Source organism: Drosophila yakuba, chromosome 3L (genome assembly GCF_016746365.2).
Source record: "Drosophila yakuba strain Tai18E2 chromosome 3L, Prin_Dyak_Tai18E2_2.1, whole genome shotgun sequence".
Taxonomy (NCBI): Eukaryota; Metazoa; Arthropoda; class Insecta; order Diptera; family Drosophilidae; genus Drosophila; species Drosophila yakuba.
In genome coordinates, this window is record NC_052529.2 from 9,440,979 (window position 1) to 9,461,705 (window position 20,727).

The 20,727-nt window shown below is 40.6% G+C and overlaps 2 protein-coding genes across 26 annotated transcripts in view; both read left to right on the forward strand.

Moving 5' to 3' along the window:
- LOC6533497 (mitogen-activated protein kinase kinase kinase kinase 4) overlaps positions 1-10,107 on the forward strand; it is a 31,779-nt gene extending 21,672 nt beyond the window's left edge. For 2 of the 12 annotated variants that reach the window (XM_039374411.1, XM_039374412.2), the window contains exons 9-19: positions 619-977; positions 1,409-1,568; positions 2,554-3,471; positions 5,087-5,251; positions 7,077-7,679; positions 7,745-7,900; positions 7,976-8,143; positions 8,210-8,359; positions 8,419-8,553; positions 8,628-8,702; positions 8,770-10,107. In XM_039374411.1, coding sequence (XP_039230345.1) covers positions 619-977; positions 1,409-1,568; positions 2,554-3,471; positions 5,087-5,251; positions 7,077-7,679; positions 7,745-7,900; positions 7,976-8,143; positions 8,210-8,359; positions 8,419-8,553; positions 8,628-8,702; positions 8,770-8,943 — 3,063 coding nt within the window. In that variant the 3' untranslated portion in view covers positions 8,944-10,107. The remainder of the gene's footprint in view (positions 1-618; positions 978-1,408; positions 1,569-2,553; positions 3,472-5,086; positions 5,252-7,076; positions 7,680-7,744; positions 7,901-7,975; positions 8,144-8,209; positions 8,360-8,418; positions 8,554-8,627; positions 8,703-8,769) is intronic. The other 10 variants (XM_039374413.1, XM_039374414.1, XM_015194580.2 and 7 more) reach the window with 9 other exon arrangements.
- A 1,061-nt stretch (positions 10,108-11,168) lies between these two features.
- Positions 11,169-20,727, forward strand: part of LOC6533498 — a 48,681-nt gene continuing 39,122 nt past the window's right edge. For 12 of the 14 annotated variants that reach the window (XM_015194588.3, XM_015194582.3, XM_015194584.3 and 9 more), the window contains exon 1: positions 11,169-11,418. The gene's annotated coding sequence lies outside the window, so the exon portion shown is untranslated. The remainder of the gene's footprint in view (positions 11,419-20,727) is intronic. The other 2 variants (XM_015194591.3, XM_015194592.3) reach the window with 1 other exon arrangement.

A 20,727-nucleotide genomic window follows, 5' to 3' on the forward strand; every position in this document is an offset into this window, starting at 1 on the left:
CCAGAAATCCCCCCTTTTGGACCATAGTCAAAATTGCTGTAACCGGAGGTACACAAAACCCTTTGTAACTCTTGAAACCCAAAACCAAACCAAACACCTATTGCACGTGCCACTTTTGAACTAAGCTTCCACAGCGCCAAGATTGCATAACTCAACCGATTTGACTAACCACCAAAGTAGATTGATATGCCTGGAGCATAGAGTTTCCTGTGTGATTGATGCGTTTCTAATGCTGTTTCGACCAAAGTGAAGTTTACATCCAACTAACGTAGATAACGACTAACAACCGAGCTTTCTAACCGATTCTATGTAATGCTCTACTGGATCCAAAAACACCTTTTCGCTTGGCGTGATCGTTTGATCGTTATGTTTTTGTTATCTATAAGTACCGTATCGGTGGAAAATCCAATCTAATGCTCTCTTACTTTTCGTTCCCATTCCCCCTCGAAATAAATCGAAAACCCGAAATACTGTGGTGTCATGTGCAATTCAACACACACCCAACAAAATACACACAACCAACTACACACACACACACATACACACACAAATCCTCCTGCCCCTGAAACGAAAACAACAAACCAAAAAACAAACAAAAAATGTATTGTAAAACTGTAGGATCATTTGGATGTGTTAGCAGCACAATTAAGTGAATTGGGCGTGGTCTTCTCCCAACAGCCACAGCCGCAGACGGCCGCCGGTGGCCAGGGATCCCAGCAGCAGGCACAGCCGGAGGCGCCGCCTCGCAACAATCGCCAGTCGAGCGGTCTGTCCTCCTCCGGGGGATCGGCATCCGGAGGCGGCGGCTCATCCAAGCCGGCCGCCGCACTGCCGCAACAGTCGAACAATCATCTGGGCCAGCCGGTGAATCCACTGGATCCCTTGGACAGCAGCGATTCGGACAGCGAGCCGGATGAGCCCAACGATCGGGCCAGGAACGATGGAACTCTACTGGCCAGTGATCCGCCCAAGCCACTGTAAGTACACAAGCACAAAGAAGGGGCGTGACAGTTTGCAGCAAAATCCCACAAATCGATGATGCAACCAAGTAGTTCACTATCAAGAATCAAACGACAGGGAACGCAAATGAAGATGCCTGCTATCTCTTAAATTGAATCAATATTAATGCTTTAATTAGAAATTAATACAATATAAGTAATACAATCTATTTGCGGTCCCTGATAAGAAGCAACACATCATCTCTCTATTGATACTAACCCCACTTCACAACATTCTTGTCTCTCACTTATTTAAACACCTCATTGATTACCCACCGACCACCTACACCCTTCCACATCCACATTCACTGCCACTCCCATTTCATTTCCATAACCATTGCCACCAACGATTTGCCGCCCCTTTTTCGTTTTCGATTTGTTTTTGGCTTTTTGGTTTTCGTTACGTTCAGACCCGAATTCTCATATAGGCCCGGCTTGGGACCCGTCTCCGAGGACGTCAGCACGACAACGCCCTTGAGTCACGGCAGCGGTGGACCGCCCAACCGCCCACTGCCGCCCACGCCCGACGACGACGATCAGGCCGGCGATCGGACTTTGATCATGAAGCGCGTAAGTTGCACACCCATAGCTTCTTCCGAGCTCATAGCTTCTATATCCTTACATATACACGCACGTACGAGTGCGTTTCTTCGTTTAGTTTAGTTATTACTTACTTATTAGTTTTGATTTCTACCACCGATGAGATGCGTTTAGAGAGGGCTAGGGCAGAATGAGCTTTAGGATAATTGTTAACTGCATTGTGACATCGGTGACAATTGTACAAATTGTAAACTAGCTTTTGCTGGGTTAAAGGTCTGCCAACCCGAACAAAAGAACCTACGATTACAACTAAATCAAACAAAAACGGATAATATAAACTAAGTTCAACCTGGTTGTGGTTCTCTAAATTAAAGAGTTACTTAGACTAGCTTAAAATATTATTTGATTTTCCTACTAAATTTATACGAATTTGCATTAATCTTGATTCGATATATATATATATTTTTTATAGTTATTTAATGGCGCAAGCAGCGTGAAATCTTTTTCGTGAATTTTTCTTTCTTTGTACAAATTGATTTTCCAAATTTTCGTTACCTTTCGTTAACTTTTTTTGTATATTTTGATTGAGCCATGTGTGATGTTGCATCTATATAAACATTAATGCACTGGTGCATAGAATGTTGACACGATCGAGATATTGTACATACATGACTATATATGCACATTTGCACACACACCCCATAATATATATACATATATCTCTCGAATACCTGGGCTGGTACGCATATTTCTGTGACAACTGATCTTAATCAGAAATATATATATCAAGCCTTGTGCATTTGGCAACCTACCGGAATGAAGAGCAGAATTCATGAAAAACTTTCCATGCTGTGGTGGGTGGGGATGAAGCAAGCTCTCTTTTAATCGATATTTAGATGCCTCTAAGTATTAAAAACAGACCAACAACCTAACACCATTCTTCTCTTGCTGCGTACTTACTACAACAACAACCACTACTACTCCTCCCTGAACCTGAACCTGAAATCCCCAATAGAAACTAGAGCAGAACATAAACCGCCTGCAAAAGTCCGCCTCCACATCGCAAGCCAATGTGACACCGTCGCGTCGCGGCGATGAATCCAATTTGCTAAGAGACTGGGACTTTGATCGCTTCTTCCCCAAGAACGCAAACGGTCCAAGGGGCAGTGGACGTGGTAGTCCGACTACCACTGCCAGCCTGAGCCGCAGCTCCCAGCTGAGCACGCTGAAGGTGGATACGAAGCTTCAGAGGGCCAGTGTGGCGGAGGCCATCACCAGACCAGTTCCCAGGGGCTATCAGCCACTGAAGGCCGAACCAACTGCCAGCCAAAGTATTGCCAAAGAACAAGGATCGGGATCGGGATCGGGAAGTGCAAGTGGTAGCGGAAGCAGTGGTAGCACCAATTCCCCAGCGCATAAGCGCCAGGACTCGGACTCCCGACTGCCGATGAACTTTGAGCGCGGCTTTCGACGCGAGAACTCGGACTTCTTCCCGTTGGCCAAGCGATACTCGGCTGTGTTCAGTGGTGCCACTGCATCGGGATCCACAGCGGGATCGCCCTCAGCACAGGCACTGCAGAGGTCGAGCGCTGTGTACCAAAGGAACAGCATTTACAACAGCAGCATCAGCAGTAAGAGCAAGGAGAATGCCGCGCCTGGAACGCCAGGAGCAGCTGCAGCAGGAACTGCCACTGTCACGGCCACGGCCAGTGCCAAACCAGGAGCAACTGCATCCACAACCACTGCCACCAAGGGAGCTGCTCCAAAGACCTCCAAGTCCCTGGGCAACTTTCACTTCCTGCGACCGCGTCGCGAAAAGACTGAATCCGTCATTGTGCTGCAGAATGCTGCCGTTCGCGCCCAAAGGCAGCAGCAACTGCAGCAGCAGCAGCAGCAACAACAGCAGCAACTGCAGCAGCAACAGCAGCAGCAGGTAAACGCTCTCAGCTCGCACCAAACAAGCAAATCAACAGAGAGGCAAACATTTATTCAAAAAAAAATGCTGCGAACATAACTCACCACAAAAAAAAAAGAATATTGCAAAAATAATTATTCCATTAAATTGTGTTTTGTCTTGGCGCCAGAAAAGTAAACCAAACCCGAACTACCAAAAAAAGGCTGAAATTTACCATTTGGCTCGCTATATCCATACTCCATACTCACCGCATCCACACACACGCACTTTCAACTAATAGCTCGTAAATAAAATATTAAACAATACACACCCATTGTTGCTAATCGAAAAAAACCGCTGGAAATGTATAATACATTTAGGGGAAAGCTAAGAGATGTGTTTATCTTATTTTCATTGCTTGAGCATGTTTGGTTTTATTTGGTTTTTATGCTCCATTGTTTATTGCATTCTCATTGGTTTTGTATACTTTCATAATCAATCGGAGCCCACGCCATTTTAGGACCTAAGCTAACCGCAACCTTAATTAAGACTATCTAATACGCTTAAGAACACTGATTAACAAACGCAAATAACCGGTAGACAATCGAGATCGGTAAACTAATCTAATCTGTATATAATCCAAAACCCCGAAAAGAGGCAAAAGTATCGAATGCTAATGAGATCAGTTAATACCCGTAGTGCAGGTTAAAGCTTTCCTGAACTTCCTGTTTAAATGTTAATAATACGGTGTCGATACAGTTTTATGATTGAGTTTTTGTATTTTAGGCAGCTCAGGGATCATTTAAAAATTGCATAAACTACTTTAATTAGTTGAATAATGAAATCTTTATGTATTTGGGTTTAATTGAATATAAACACCGAAATAGTTTGGAAATATAGAATATCTTTGTTTCTAGATTCATAATAGCTAATGCTAGTGCTACTTATTAAACAAAATCTCTACTTTGCTGCCTCTTGTAACTCTGTAAATTAGAATGCTCTGTATCATCTGTAAACTCTACTGCTTTCGCTCAAAATTGTTTTAAAGCTTTTCTCTGAACAATGACAAACTCGACCCAGGAATCAATTACAAAAGTTTGCTGGTTTGGTATATGCAAGACTAAAAGTTAATTAAGAAACATAAACAATACAACGCGCCCGTCTGAAAGATTGTTTCTGCAACTTGAGTCACGTTTTGCCTGCTGCGCTGAAACTGAAATGTTGCTCATTTAGAATAAGTGTTAGCTTTAAAACAATTTTGAGGAACTCAGCGGAACACTCGATACCTAAATGTGATAGCGTTTAAGCTCTGTATAACAGGATACACACACATCCCGCACCCATAATACTGTCTATATACCTGTACCTACTATAAATCCATATGCGGCTAAAGTCGAGGCTTCGTAGTGGAGGGGTCCATCATTAGGCAACCTCAAAGTGTCTCATTGGCATTCATTTATTTTGTGCTGCTGCTCTTGAATCTCTTGAATCTTTTGTACGTTCTTTGACTCATTTCGTTGTTATTTCTGTTTCTCCCACTTTCTTTCCCCTGAAGACATTCTATAACCCCATTTTTCCCTCTAATTTCATTGCAATTGTTTGAGAAACTGCATTTACTCGATATGCTAACTTTGTATCATGTGTTTCCACACAGAATCGAGGAGGCGGCGGCGGAGGAGGCGGTGGCAGCAGCGGCGTGGGCGCCGATGGCACTGGATTGGGAACTCCTGGGACAAGGACCAGCAGTGTCCTGCCGGATCTACTCAGCCAGGCGTCGCCGGCAACGCCACCGCGCCATGATAAATCATCCAGTGAGGAGGTAAGTAATGTGCCCCATAAATACTCCACCACGTCCTCCTGTGTTTTTCGTTTTAATCGATTTTTCATTGTGTTTTTCGTTCGTAACCCTTGTGTCCACGTTGAGTTTATTTATTGTGATAATATATCTCGTTACAATGTACTGTTGTTCAGGCCGATTCATGCCCATTATCTCTGTTAGGAATCATGGCTTAAACAATAATTCTTGAAGTTCTTCCGGTTTGATAACAGAATCATAAAGTAGTCCATTATCAGTCATCAATTTTACAAATTCCACCTTGAAACGTATTTAATAACCAGTGAATCAGAACACGTTCGATCGAGGAATTGTCACTAACATGGGAAATAATATTCAAGTCAGCGAACTCCAATTCTTTGCTTAGAAGTAAATTATATTTATTAGCTGCTTTTTTTTGGAATACAGTTTTCGTTTTAGAATTTTTGATTTAATAATTTTTTATCCCATTCCTAACCGCAAACATGTATGTGACTAATCCCTAAGATAAGGAACATCTTTAGCGTAAACTTATTTTTATGACGTGGAGCAAAGTTCATTATGAGGAGTGTAAACAATGAAAATTGGTGGAGAAAATTGGAAAATACAATATAACTTGCATGCTCGTATGAAGCTCTCACCAAGTGCATGACAGAGTATAGTTAAAATTATTTATCAAACACATCAAAAAGCAAAGATCCAAAACGTTTAAACAAATCTCTTCTTCTTAATTGTGCTTTGTCTTTCCGCAACGTTTGAGCTGATGGCCACTACGATATATTCTAACAATTTACAAATTACCAATCAAAAACAAACAATCAAAACATTACAATAGTAAGTATGAACGAATAGTCCCCCCCACCGACAAAATGCTCTTTATTTTGTATAATTTGCTCTCTAAAAAAAAAACCTACAAAAACCCAATAAACAACTACCAAAACAAGAAAATACGTTTGTGTATAGCTATAATTTTCTCCATCTTATGATTTTTCATCACATTATCACAATGTGCCATATATTCTGTACGTGTATAGCTAAGTTTTCTTCAAAGGACATGGAAATCTTAAATATTATTTTTGCACATCTCTACAACTTTTCCCAGCTCGAGGAATTGTGTATATATTTATTTCAATTTCAACTTTTGTATTCCCTTTGTCTTTTGCGTTGTAAAGCAGCCAATCTTTTGTGGCTAACGTTTCGTCTACTATACATTACACACATTCACATACAACACACACACACTGGGAGAAATGCTTTCAAAATATTATCAAAACACAACATATTTTAAAAAGGTTTCTTCTTTTGTTACCAAAGGCCTATGGGGAAAGATTAATCACATATTGATTTTAAATTTATTTTGGTTTAATCTTAACACACTTCCGCCTTTTTACCACTGATTTAACATGGTCTGAGTTTCGGCTATATTTTCATTTGTTGTTAGTCTAAGCATCCACACATAACACTTGTAAGCACACGAAACACTATTGTAATGCTCTCTATGCTCACATAAACCGAAGCACACACCCAATCCTCGCATGGTATATTATTTAATTTATCTTATTTTTAGTTGACATCTTAAGACTAATTACAATTTTTCTGCACTTTTCTATTTTTCTTTTCTTTCTACATAAAACCCGTACAAATATCGAAAATCAATAAAAATCCAAACCGATGAAATCTATTGTAAAAATATAAATAAAAAAAATAATTAAAACAATAAACTGACATAATCGAAACGTATGAACAATAAACCATCGATAATACGAATCAATAAAATAATATATAAATCGAAAACAATCGCAATAATCGAACGGTGTTATCGATTAAGCAGTATCAAGCGGCCATTAGCTCATCCGTGCATTCCACGCCATCGAAATCGTTTATCGCCAGCAGCGGAAGCGGCGGCGGCGGTCTCGGTTTGGGGGGCGGTACCGTTGTGGGCGGCGTGATTATCAGCAGCAATCACTCGCCACAATCGACGATATCGCTCGCCTCCTCGTCCTCGAATTCGCGCCAGAATTCGCCCAAGAATTCGATCAGCAAGACGCGCTCCTCCAGCAGTATTACTAATCTCTTGCACAAATCTGCTTCTTCCTCCTCCGCGAACCTGCACCACCTGACGCCCTGCTCCTCGACGTCCTCGGCCTCGATCTCCAATCCGCTGCCACCGCACGCCTACGCCCTGCAACAGAAGCAGCGCAGTTTCCTGACCTTTGGCTTTGGGGCCGGCGGCTCTGGTCCCTCGCGACGGGAGTCGCACGTCAATGTCAATGTAACGCCCACCTCCCACGAGGCGGCCAACGATACGCCCGAGATCCGTAAGTATAAGAAGCGCTTCAACTCGGAGATCCTGTGCGCAGCGCTGTGGGGCGTCAACCTGCTGATTGGAACGGAGAATGGCTTAATGCTGCTAGATCGATCCGGTCAGGGCAAGGTAAGTGATTAGTAGCAAATACAATGAAGTTCCATTCTAATGCACTGTAATGTTTGCTGCCACAGGTATACCAGCTCATCTCGCGACGCCGTTTCCAGCAAATGGAGGTGCTAGAGGGCCAGAACATATTGGTCACCATATCCGGCAAGAAGAACCGAGTGCGCGTCTACTACTTGTCCTGGCTAAAGTCAAAGATCTTGCGCACCGACGGACTCTCCGATGTGAGTTTTAAATTGTAAAATTGCCATATCCATCCAGTCTATACTAATTTCCATTCGATTTAATCTCGACTACAGCAAGTGGAGCGTCGGAACGGTTGGATAAACGTGGGTGATCTGCAAGGTGCTGTACATTTTAAGATTGTCAAATACGAGAGGATTAAGTTCCTAGTGATTGCATTAAAAGACTCTATTGAAATTTATGCATGGGCTCCCAAACCATATCACAAATTTATGGCATTTAAGGTGCGTCTCCCTTCCTAAACATACATATAATGAATGTGCAGATTTGTAATGGTTTTCGTTTCGTAGAATTTTGGTGAACTGGAACATCGCCCGCTTTTGGTCGATCTCACCATTGAGGATCAGTCGAGACTGAAGGTGATCTATGGCTCCGCCGAGGGTTTCCATGCGGTTGATTTAGACTCAGCTGAAGTATACGATATCTATCTTCCCAAGCATGTAAGTTGGCCTGATTAAAAGTGTCGTAATTGATTACTCAATAATTGTTTGTTCTGCAGACTCAGGGTGCAATCATTCCGCATTGTATTGTGGCGCTTCCCAACTCAAATGGCATGCAATTGCTGCTTTGCTACGACAATGAGGGCGTCTATGTGAACACAGTGGGCCGGGTTTCCAAGAACATTGTACTGCAGGCAAGTCATCGGGGAATGCTCCCATCTATTTATTTGGTCAGCGTGTTAATAAACTTTTTTTTAATCCCTCTCAGTGGGGCGAGATGCCCACCTCGGTGGCCTACATTGGCACTGGACAAATCATGGGCTGGGGCAATAAAGCAATAGAGGTGAGTAGTAAGCTTGCTCTTGGGAGCTTGAGTAATCATTTTAATGCCGTTTTCCCCCTTATTACAGATACGTTCCGTTGAGAGCGGCCATTTGGATGGTGTGTTCATGCACAAAAAGGCGCAGCGCTTGAAATTCCTTTGCGAGCGAAACGACAAAGTATTCTTCAGCAGTGCCAAAGGTGCTTCATCGTGTCAAATCTACTTTATGACGCTCAACAAGCCGGGCATGGCCAATTGGTAATCGAATCGAATTCAAACCCATCCAATCCAATTCAATTCAATCCAATCGACGATCGATGATCTTGGCAGGCAGCCTTCGATCGACGCCCAGCGATCGATTTGCTCAACCGGCAAACAAAATCAACCCATAAACATTTTCTTCTTATTTTACCACAAAAAGGAAAACGAAAATGAAAGTATCTAACGCGAACACATAAAAGATAATTAGCTGATTTAAGTGAAGAGTGCATAACGATTAAGTGAGATATCCTAAACAAACACACCAACAACAACACTCAACAACATACCAACAACCCGAGGTCATGAACTTGTGCTTATGAAATTCACCACGACAACGTTTCAATTAGTAAATGTGCTAAGAAAACTCGATCAACACGAGCCTATATATATATATATAAAATAATCTACTTAATATTTAGAAACGAACATTTCACGCTCACTCGTCGAGGTTTTTTGTCAGATCTGGTCAGAAAAAAACCGCAATTAAAGCAATTCGTATCCTCCATCCTTTCGATGTATGTATATTAACGTTACATAACTGAACACTCAGCACACACGATTCAGATTCAGATTCATTTCAAATGTCGTTTCACAATTGTGTATGATTTCGCTTACAAGTTAAACTTAAGTTGAAAGCCAACAGCGCAGCATAAGCCCACAAAACATACAAGTATATCGAATTTTCAGCACAAAGCCGAAAATATAGAAGAAAATATATGCAGTTAGTTTTTGTTCTTGATATTATCAAATAGAATTTATTTGTGCGTTTCTGATAAATACGTGTTAGTGGAGAGAGCAGAGGAAATTTATACATTTTATCGAAATGCAAATGCAAATGCAAATGGAAATCGAAGCGAAGCAAAGCAAACAAAACCCACATAAAACGCCATTGTAAAAACTAAGTGATAAACAAGTAAATAATTGATTAATGTAAAATAAAGCCGTAAGCGAATGCAAAAGCGAATGCGAAAGCAACACAAACCCAAGCAAGCTTGCAACAATTGAGGAAATCCAATGGAAATATAGAAACGCACCATGACGTTTGCGAGAAGAGCTACCTTAATAACAAAATTGGAGGGAATTACAAAACGAGAACCTAGTTAAGCTGCATTTTTTACTGAACTTTTATACAGAGCCAAGAGAATGATGAAAACAAAAGCAAAAATAACGGATGAACGATTCGAGGAGGGAAATTAAACCAAAATTCTATAAATCGTAGCATGTTAAAAATTGATAACCATCTCCACATCTCCAATCTCCGCTTGTTGTACTGTGTGCATTTCTTTGTGTTTTTTACTAGCTTCAATATCAAAAGTGGTCACGTTGCAATATCTCTATATCCAGAGCATATAGAACCTCGTCCCCAACTGGCGCACATTCAAGCCCCCTCGCCCCCCAATGAAACACTAATTCTGCCTTATTTTATGTTGTTTGCGTGATTTCGCCCCACTCCTTCTCTTCCACACGAAAAAAGAAAAGTCTCATGAAGAAGTATATTTAAAATATTGTTTGTTTTTGTGTTATAAAATGATTGTACCCCCCCGTATTTAGTAATGTTCATCCAAGCAAAATGGAAAGATAAGTGCACTAAACTGCACATCTAAAACAACAAAAAAAGAATAAAAGAATTAGTAATAAATGCTTACTTTATTTCTAAAATAAAACAAGTAAAATGGTACAGAAATGAATGTAAATCTAATTATTATATATATATAATCTCAAAATTAAAAAAAAAAAATACAACAAATTATATGCATTTTATTTGAGGGTTGGTTTTGGAAATATCTTTTCTAAACTCTTTAGCTGGTTGCTTGAGTTTTACCAAACGACACTTCACAATCTACATCAATGTAGAGAATCTTACACTGGCTTGAGTCATTGCTAGTTTTTTTTTACATTACTTTACATATGTATATACTACTCATTTATTACAATTATAGTTTCTTGTTCTGTATTTTCTGAAATTTTAAAATGTTTTCAAAACAAAGTAGATTCTGATGTAATGAATAGGACTATAACGATATTTTTAACCTGCTTGTGTTAATTCAGAACACACACTTTTTGAAATGCGGCGCTCATTGCTTGAATGTTATTGAATATTCGATTTAATTGTACGTTATCAGAGTGACCGCATTTATCAAAATAATATCAAAACCCATAACGCTGTAGCACATCGCCGATAGTATCGAATAATCGTTTCCTATTGTACCAGCACTAAAAAAACAAAGCAAAACCAAAATCGGCCCGAAATTCAAGCGAACCGGACGCGTTTTCGTCGCGAGTTTAACCGCTGCAAAAATATCAACAATAAGTATAAATTGCCGCGGGTATTAAGTTCACATGATGATCGAGTGATTTTTTTAACTGAACGAATAGCGTTTTCGAAACAGTATATATTCAAGTGTTCCGGGTCGCGAGTATTTAAAAAAAAAGGATTTGTGTATACCAAAAGGGCTAAACAAAAAGCTTTTTAAAGGTAAATCCCAGAAAAAGAGTGCTAAATGGAGTTTTGCGAGAAGCAAATGTGCCGGAAAAAAAGTACAAAACAGTGCAAATGAAAATAAAAAGACGCCGACTATAGGTGTATTAGGTCCATCTGTATGTGTGAAAAAATCCTGGACAACGCCACTCCTTTTGCGCAAAGAAATTTAATAAAAAAAAAAATCGAAAAGAAGCTGTATATAGAGAGAAAAACGAAGCTGCGCCGGAGTTGAACAAAAATGTAAAGGAAAAGTAAATGAGGGGTGAGGGTGCCCGATAATCCGAGTTTACGCAAATATTTTGAAACGAAATCGCCATTAAACTCAGGTTCCGATTTTAGTGCAAATACAACGGTAAAAACACTGAAATTGCATTTGGAGTAGCGGCATTTTTAAGGGTGTGTGTGAGTTCGAGTCCTGCCGTCCTGCTTGCACCCTCTGCGCAGAAGCAGGACAGCGAAAAAAAAACCCCGAAAAAACAATTGCAAATTGCAGAAATGCGGACCGAATACGAAAATACAAAAATAGTTTCTGCCAACAGCTGGCGGAGTTTCAGACACCACCTGGCGAAAAAGCCAACATGGGACACTTAAACAGTTAAACGGTTCTCCTTTTTATGGCTTTTAATAACTGGTTTTGCAGAGCCTTTGCGCGTAGGTGCGAGCGAGCAGGAAGTATGCCCCAACCAAAGAACCGTTGATCGCAAAATGCAACTGCGATCGGGATGATGAAGAGAGGGGGAGGAGAGTGAGGAGGGGGAACGAGAGCGAGATGGAGACTGGGTGATAAAAAACCATAACATAACAAAACCAAACAAAACGAAACGAAACGAAAGCAAGTGACTTTTGTTTTTCTTTTGTTGTCTTAGGTTCTGTTTGCATGTGTGGGTTTCTTCTGATAATTTCGCTATCGCTGTTTCGGCCTTATTTATCGCTGTTCTTTGTTTTGCAATTCTGCGAGTGGCCGCCATTTATGCAAATATGCAAAAATCACAATTCTATTTGCACTATTTCCTCAATAAAAAATCGCTGGCGAGGCCAAGAACATTATATTGTTGTTAAATTCAGCTCTTCGCGAGTACAATTTCACCCTCTTTTGTGCGTCGCGTGCTCTGCGCTTCTTTTTCTCATTTGTTTATTTTTAGTTGCGGAATTTCTGGTTACAAACCGTATTTAATTTCAACGACTTCCCTCTGTTGTGCTCCTTATTCTCCAATCCCCCCCTTCTCCTTCCTCTTGCTCTTCCTTCGTCTTCTTCTCTCTCTGCTCCTTCTTTGTCTCGCAGAAACAGTTGCGCTTCATGTCACTCCCCAATACACAGAGAAAAACTTTTCAATGGTGGTGAATAAAATATTCCATCAATTTAGTAGAATTTCTTAAATGATAACATTTTGTGCAGTGCACTGGAGAAGGGAGCCCCAAAAGATACAATAAGGGGAGTTTGAGGAAAACACAACAAGAAGAAGGGCCCGCCTTTGTTTAATGACTTCTGTGTATATTTATTTATAGTTGCTTCACTTTAATGTTTCAATTTTTATTTCCACACCATATCCATCGTCAATTTGTCGGCGACTTAAAAACTCATAAAATGTCCAGCTTTTTTCCGGCGTCATAAAACTTTCGCCCACGCTCGCGCAATTTGCATAAACTTAATTAGTCAAATGCAGGCACAAAAAGTTATTCAACAAATTATTCTTAATTAAAGAAACAGCCAAAGTCGTATGGCGTTTGACAGATTGAACATTCAAATGCGTTAATTTTCATGCAAATCTGTGCATTATGCTAATCGCTTTGAATGGCCAAAAGTTAGCTTAACGCCTTGAATTTATAGTTTCACCATTTTGAGGCTTATGGCAAACTTTTGCAGCGGGTTAAATGTCCACAAAAATGCAAGGAGTTATTCTAAAATGTGCTTTCCATCGAAGAAACAATCTTTTAGGAACCCAGATGACAGATACAACATTAAATAGTTATAATCTTGATTATGTGCCAATAGTTTTAAAGACAGAAAGTCAAATGGTTCAACTGGGATCTATTGTTTCAAATTATAGCGTTTTGTTTATGGCTAATCTCGACATCTGTGTTCTTTATAAGACCATCAATCTTTTGGTCAAAAGAGAGCATTTAACTTTTCAAACTTATGGCCAAAGTTGAGAGGCTTGGATTTATTGCTTCACATTTATGCTATTTATTTTACTACTGAATCTAGTCTCAACTATTTCCACAGAACTCCAGATCGCAGATCTGTGTGAATTAAATTAATCAAATGCAAACATACAATAATACAATAGTTATTCAAGAGATTATTCTTAATTAAAGTAGCAGGCAGACTCTGTTTTCGTTTAAATCTGTATTTTATGTTAATCCCATATATATTGTTTTATACTTTTCGCATTAATGGAAAACTTTTGCAACTACATCGAACGAAATCGAGATCACAGATCTCTCCGAACTCTTAAGTGTTATGTTTTTCCGTTTGTTTTTGTATCTTTTTTCGGTGGCCCACGCGCAGCTGGCGAAATCAAGTTTAGGAATTCCCCCGTAGCCCCCAAAAAGTATGGATACCCCTGACTTTATCTCTTGCGTCACTTGATTTGGCGCAAGCTTAGCACACGACTCCACTTTTGGGGCCATATGATCTTGGATCTCTGGCATTTTCGCTCGACTTTTCAATGGAAACCCATAGCCAACAGCAACCAATGACAATAGCTATATGTCTATATATATATATGTATCTGTACTGATATTAACAGTCGCCGCAAAATGTCGCCTTTATTTATTCATCCATTTTTTCCTACTTTTTTTTTATGAGGCTGCCGTTTGGCGAGCCGCCATATAAGGCATCTAAATTGTGTGCGCGTTTGTGTCTTGGATTTTCGGTTGATCAATGATCATGATTCGTTCATGGCTTGGGGCCATTCGGCTTTTATTGTCTGAGGAAAAGCGATATTAGCTAAGCCTAATGCGGCCATTTGGGGCTTGATTTTTATTGGCTGTTTACGGGGTTCACTGAACCCAGATTGCAGTTAGCTTTGTCGCTCAAATTTGGCAGAGAAAATGTGGTATTACATGTGTGAAGAACTTGAACTTGACTAGACTTACTGTTGAATGAGTTTATCCCATAAACTAAGACTGTATTTACAAGATATTGGCACTGTTTTGAACTTCTACATACCAAGAAAACGTTCATATAATTATCATACGCCGCTCTGCAAGAGATTTCAATGATTACGCCAGTTGCAATTAGGTAATTGATAGTTGGCCACAGCTGCAGTGCTCCACCGGGCGGCTGTGTGCCCCTATTCCCGCCCAGAGTTCAACCCACACCTCTCTAATGGCCATGCAACCACTTGCGGACCACTTTGTCCACTTGTCCGGACAGCAAACCGACAAAAAACGGACAAAAAACCCTGTGCAACAACTTGAAATGTTTGTGTAACCCACGGCGAAACAAACCCGAAACACAAAACCAGAGAGGGCAAAACATGCGGCAGGCGAAGCTTTCAAATCACATAACATACAACACACAACACCGAAAATGGGTGGGTTATACTGCCCCACTTGAGGCACTCCTCCTCCAGATGCCGCCTCCTTATCCCCGATCGATATGTATATGGTATGGATATATGTATGTACCTAATGAGCCGGCGGGCAATGTCGTTGGGCATTATTAACATATATAAGTTTGCTATGGACATCCCGTCGAGTTTCTGTCCGGCAGGCGTTTAACCCTCCAAAGAACCCTCGGAGCAACAGAGGATTACTTAAAATTTCCCACACTGTATATACATATATGTATGAATATTAACATAATGTAATGCCATGTTGGTAATTTCTTAATTAACAAGTTTTGATGCCAATTATAAAAACATTACCGTAACATTCATACTCTGTCGCGTTGTCGAAGACTTTAACCCTATAACTGGCAGTTTCTGAATTATGCAATTTGCAACCTTCTGTGGCTGCAATTGCAACTGCAGCGAGATTGAATCGAATGAGGTAGGAAAAGAGCTGAATTACAGCTGCCGAGCATGAGATTCCAAAGTTGCATGACTGCCCTCCTCTGCTGCACTCCGCAGCTTAGTGAACAATGTAAATTGCACCATCCATCGCCACCTTCAAGGTTCATTCTCAGTACTCCCCACCCACCACCCATTCGAAATAAAGCAAAAACACGCCAACTTAAAGCTAGATATAATGCTGTTTATAGCATAATGGATTTGCGTTTGGAACTTTAGGTCCTTTGCCTAATTAATTGCCAGCTAATTTAGGACACCTCTCCCAGTTGATACGATATTATCCTGCCACTGGCCAAACCCAATTTCCAGTTGACCCCATTTTCCAGCTCCTGACCACAAAAATTAGGCCCAATTTGGTAAATGAAGCGTGTTGAAAATAAACATTTCCCCTGTCAATATTCGTTGGCTCTTCACGGCACACATTTATTGGCTTCATTTGCCTATTATGGGGTTGCATTAGAGTGGTTTTCTTTCTATGGGGAGTGCTTTCAGTGCTTTGTTTCAAGTTTTCAGGGTTTCAGGAAGAGGTTTTTGTTTAATTGAATTCTGTTCCTTTGCTCTGGCAGCGAGAAAAAAGTGTTGGCGAAAAGTTTTTGACAATTTACCAGATAAGCGAGGCAGGGGAAATGGTTTGATGGCGGGCGGAAAATTTAGAGAAAGCACTGCCAGCATAATGACAAAAGTTTTTCCAACCACCGGTTCACTTTTTCTCCCATTTTCGCACTGTAAACTGTAAACTGAAAACTGAAAACTGAAAACTGAGAACTGAAAACCCATTGGGGAAGCTCTTCTCGCTTTGTTTTGGTTTTGTGTCTGGCTTTTCATTCAATTTCCTTGCAGTTACCGGTGTGTGTGTGTGTACCTCCTTGTTCTCCTGTTTTCCATGCTTTTCATGCTTTCCATACACCGTTAAAAAAGTTTTTTAAATCAAAGTAATGGATTTCGCAAGTCAGAAATCCAACTTACCAAATATTTACGAGTTCTAAACGAAGCTAAATGCATCTTTAAGTTAACGGAGCAATCCTTATGTCATAAATACCATTTTTTTCTCAGTGCATGCGTCCTGTGGTGTCTAAGCTTTTTCGCCAGCCTGCATTTCTAAGGGTTGTTCCTTTGGCTTCCATTCCACTGCAGGGCAGCCTCTGCAAAAGTACAGTAGTACCGGCAAGGGCAACCAAGAACCCTGGGAACTGCCAAAGGAGGCGGGATTATATAGGTAAGGAGTGAGGGGTAGAGGGGAACCCACGGACGGCGACCCTGCCAAGTGTGAAGTGTCTACTTAAGGTTGAGTCAACTTTGATTCTGCCTTTCTCGCTTGGCTTTGTCTCCACCGTCCTTTGGCATTTGTAGTTGTCACGCCTGCTGCCCACAGACTGCAGTCTCAGTCTGCATTCCCCATCTGCAATCCATATATACGTACAGTGCGCGAAATTTATATATATCTGGACAAATTTCCATTTTAAATCTGCATAAAGAAAGGGCTGGGCTTCATATTAATCTTAGCCTTTATCTTAATAAAGTTTTAGCTGAAAGAGATGGGTGCTCTGACTTTTGCGCCGTGCATCTGCACGTTTCGGTTGCAACATCAACTGCTACATCAGTGTGGCACTTTATCTTGACAGCGACAGGCGACGCGTGGCAATAAATCAATAATCTTCTGCCCCAAGCAGAAGACACCCTGCGAAACCTGCGATGTGACAGGAATCAAAAGCTGAAATGGACGAGAAGGAGGGATTGGGATCCTGTGGATCGAAGCTTATTTTGAGTCACTGCTGCGGGCTGAATGCAAATTGGAGCATTTGGGATTGTCAGTCGGATGCAATTGGGATAACTAAATGGGGATAAGAGTGGGGGGAATCATTTGATTGGATATCATAAGGGCTCGGTGACAGAACGTATTAATATGCTGCAAAGGAAGTAAAGAATATAAATCATATTGGCTTTACACGCTCATTTAAATCTAGTTAAAGCATTCTGTAAAGCTAAGAGCCTTTACAAATATCACTGAAGCACTTTGCAGCGTTTTATATATTTAATGTGCATCCGCTTCCCCCAAAAATGTATTTAAATCAAGAACAATTCACTTTAAAGTTCCTTGAACTTGTGTGCGCCCCACTGCAGTGGCCATTAAAAATGTATGTCCACTCAGCAGTTATGAGAGTGTTCCACATTCGAAGCCAACCTTTGTGAACATTTGTGTAGAATTTTATATAAATATATAGTATATGTATGTATATGAATGTATTCAGACATTCAATCAGCCCAATGCTAATGTTTGCATTACGGCAGGATCCAATTAAAAGCAAACAAACAATGACGAGTGACAGTTTAAATGGGCACAGACACTCACTCGGATAAATATGCATTAATTAAATCGCAAGCGGAGTTCAAATTTGTCAAAGACAAAAACACCATTCAAGCTTGCAAACAATGGAACTTAAATGCACAAATGCACCTACGCAGTCTGAAATAAAAAGCAATGATGATGATGGCGCAAAGTTCACGTGCAACTAATCAATGAATGGCAGATGAATTAGAAGCTGATAAGTAAAAGTGTGCCTCTGTGGCGTGGAGATAATGTTACTGCTAGTGTTGTGCGAAAATTGCCATTTAATTGCTGTGAATCAGCTGATAAGCGGCAAGTCAACCCAATCCAATCCAAACCAATCCAAGTTCAGTTCTAGACATCGTGACTGTCACGAGGATTGCACAAGTCGGGCGAATGAAATCGCAGCTGGGCCACACGTAAATTACCCACTTTGCGGGGGCTTGCAAATGCAGAAGTTTTCCATTTTTCCATTTTGCGTCTCAAATGTTTGACTGCACTTGACTCGAGTGGGAAAACAGCGACGGCGCAGACATGGCAGGGTGGCGGGGAAAATGTGAAAATTGTGGGTGACTGACTGAGTAGTTTACTCTCCAGCCAGCTTGGCAATTGCCACAGCTTTGCCTTTTTGCACTCTAAGCGGATTTGTTGCATTTGCTTTGCATATATATACATATTCCCAGTCGTGTGTTTGTTTTCTTTAGTGGGGAGAATGGAAAAAAGTGTTGGCAAAAAAAAGCAAACTGCATTGCAAATAAATGGAAAATTTCGTCTCCATTCTCCCTGACTTTAAATATTATGAAATATTCTTCTGCCCGGTGTGTGCAAAACCTTAAAAGTTCAAAGTTGCCAAATGCTGAACTTTCAATGGGGTGGATGGGTTGTTGGGTGTGAAATGGAGCTGTTTGAACTTGCAGACGAAAGCGATTACGAATGGAGATTTGTGTAAATATTTGTTGGCCAACAAAAATTGGGGTTAAAGGATAGAATATATACATGTAGATGGAGTAATGCCATTTGTGGCTTGGAAATATCCCTTTGCCTGCAATTTTTAGAGTCTGATGATACGTGTGTTGCACTCGTTTGGAATAGTTATAGAAATGAAAAGTGTTAAACGATTGTCGTGTTTATAACCAGCTTTCATAACTAATAAAAGGTAATGGAAGGTTTTTCTGAGTTATTTAGGTTCTTCTCTTTAACTTGAAAGGTTTATAGGAGGTATAGATTTAGGTATAGATTTAATTGATTAACAAAATTGAGAGAAACTTAATATTCCCAGGTGGTACCATAAATATTTACAGCCATGTGTGTTTTCCCATTGAGCTTTCTTATCCAAACAAAAAATAGTATAAGTTTCCCATTCTCATATCAGCTTTCAATACAACAATTCATCTGCACCTTGATAGCAGCGTAGTGAAAACCTCCATTAGCCAAATTATACTTTCCGCATTGGTGAAGAATACTTCCCATATCTCTTTCTGCCTACAGATAGAAACCACCAACTATTTTTGCTATCTCAGCAATCGTGCATTACACGACACTTGTAGGAAACTGCAAATGATCTTTGTCACATTTAACACGAAAAAGACAATATCGAGGTTGGAATAATGATTGTTTTTACTTTTCACGGACTGTTCAACTTTTGCTTTCGTAGGGCCAGAGCGTTAAATCCCATTCGGCCACGCTTTAACTGGTTTTGTGTGCTTATTCATGATGTACTTTGTACTTTTGTTTTTTTTTTTTTGACTCTGTTGACATTGTCACGCTCTCACTTGCCAAGAAGGGGGAGTTTTGGGAGCTTCGACCCTCGCAACGATCTTAGTTTCGTCGTTCCGTTCCACGCTTTATTTAAGTTTATTTCATTCCATTTTTATTTATTTATTTTCGTTTTTAGTCTCTCCAGTTCGCTTTCATCTGGCGACGGGTGAAAGGGGTTAAGAGCGCGCAGCTTGGCGACCAGATGTCTGCCACGCATTCGTCGTCATTTATCAAAAACGTCAGAAGGATGGGCAAAAGGGGGGAGCAGGTGGAGCTCTTCCTCTTCTGGGGGAGATCTCAAGCCCCTGGAGCATTGGTCATGGCCACGGCATCTAGTTGTTGTCACCGCATTTGTTACGAGTTTTTAATTAGCTTACTTTATAATCTTGAAACCGTGTTAATCGAGTTTGGTTAATTACACGTTGTAGTCTGCATTATTTATGAAGCTTTTTATTTGGGCTGAGATTTAATCCCATTTCGCTGTTTCTCTATTAGTTCTAGGCATTCAATTTTGTAATCAAAACACTTGTTAGATGGTTTTCCCTTATTTCCACATCCACTTTTTACAAAGCTCTTAATTTACATTAAGCTTTTGGACACCTCTTTTTGAGGGTTTGCGGTTGTAATCCTTTTTGCGCCTTTGGGATGCCACTTTTTGTGGTCATTCCAAGCCCAAGTTGATTCAATTTGCAGTTGACATTTCATTTCAACTCGTTTGCTGACTCGGATATCGACCGTTGTCAAGTGGACAAGTGGAGGCTTAAAGCACGAGTTCCGTTTGCCTGTGGCTTGTATACTTTTTTCTATAGAAAGCCCTGCCATCTACGGACGTGGCCTTTTCAGTCTTTATGGTTAGGCTTTGCGCTCTCTATTGGTTTGGAAACTGTCAGTGCACTGAAAAGTTAACAATCTAAATGCTGTTTCAATGGTAATAGTAGTTATATTAGTAAACTAATACCTAAAGCATTCGCAAAAGTTGGCTTTAATCTATCTGCATCTGCAATCATCGTTTAAAATCCATTTTTCGCAGTGCAACTTTGTTCGCCTCTCCTGCACAATTAAAAATTCTTTGTGCACTGGCCACGATTCGCACTCCGGCGAAGATTGAGATTGACTTGTCCCAACATGGAAGGCCTGAGAAGATGTGTGCTCCACCTCTCGGGGGGATTTTCTTGTCCATCAGGTGGGTCAGTCTATGTGGCA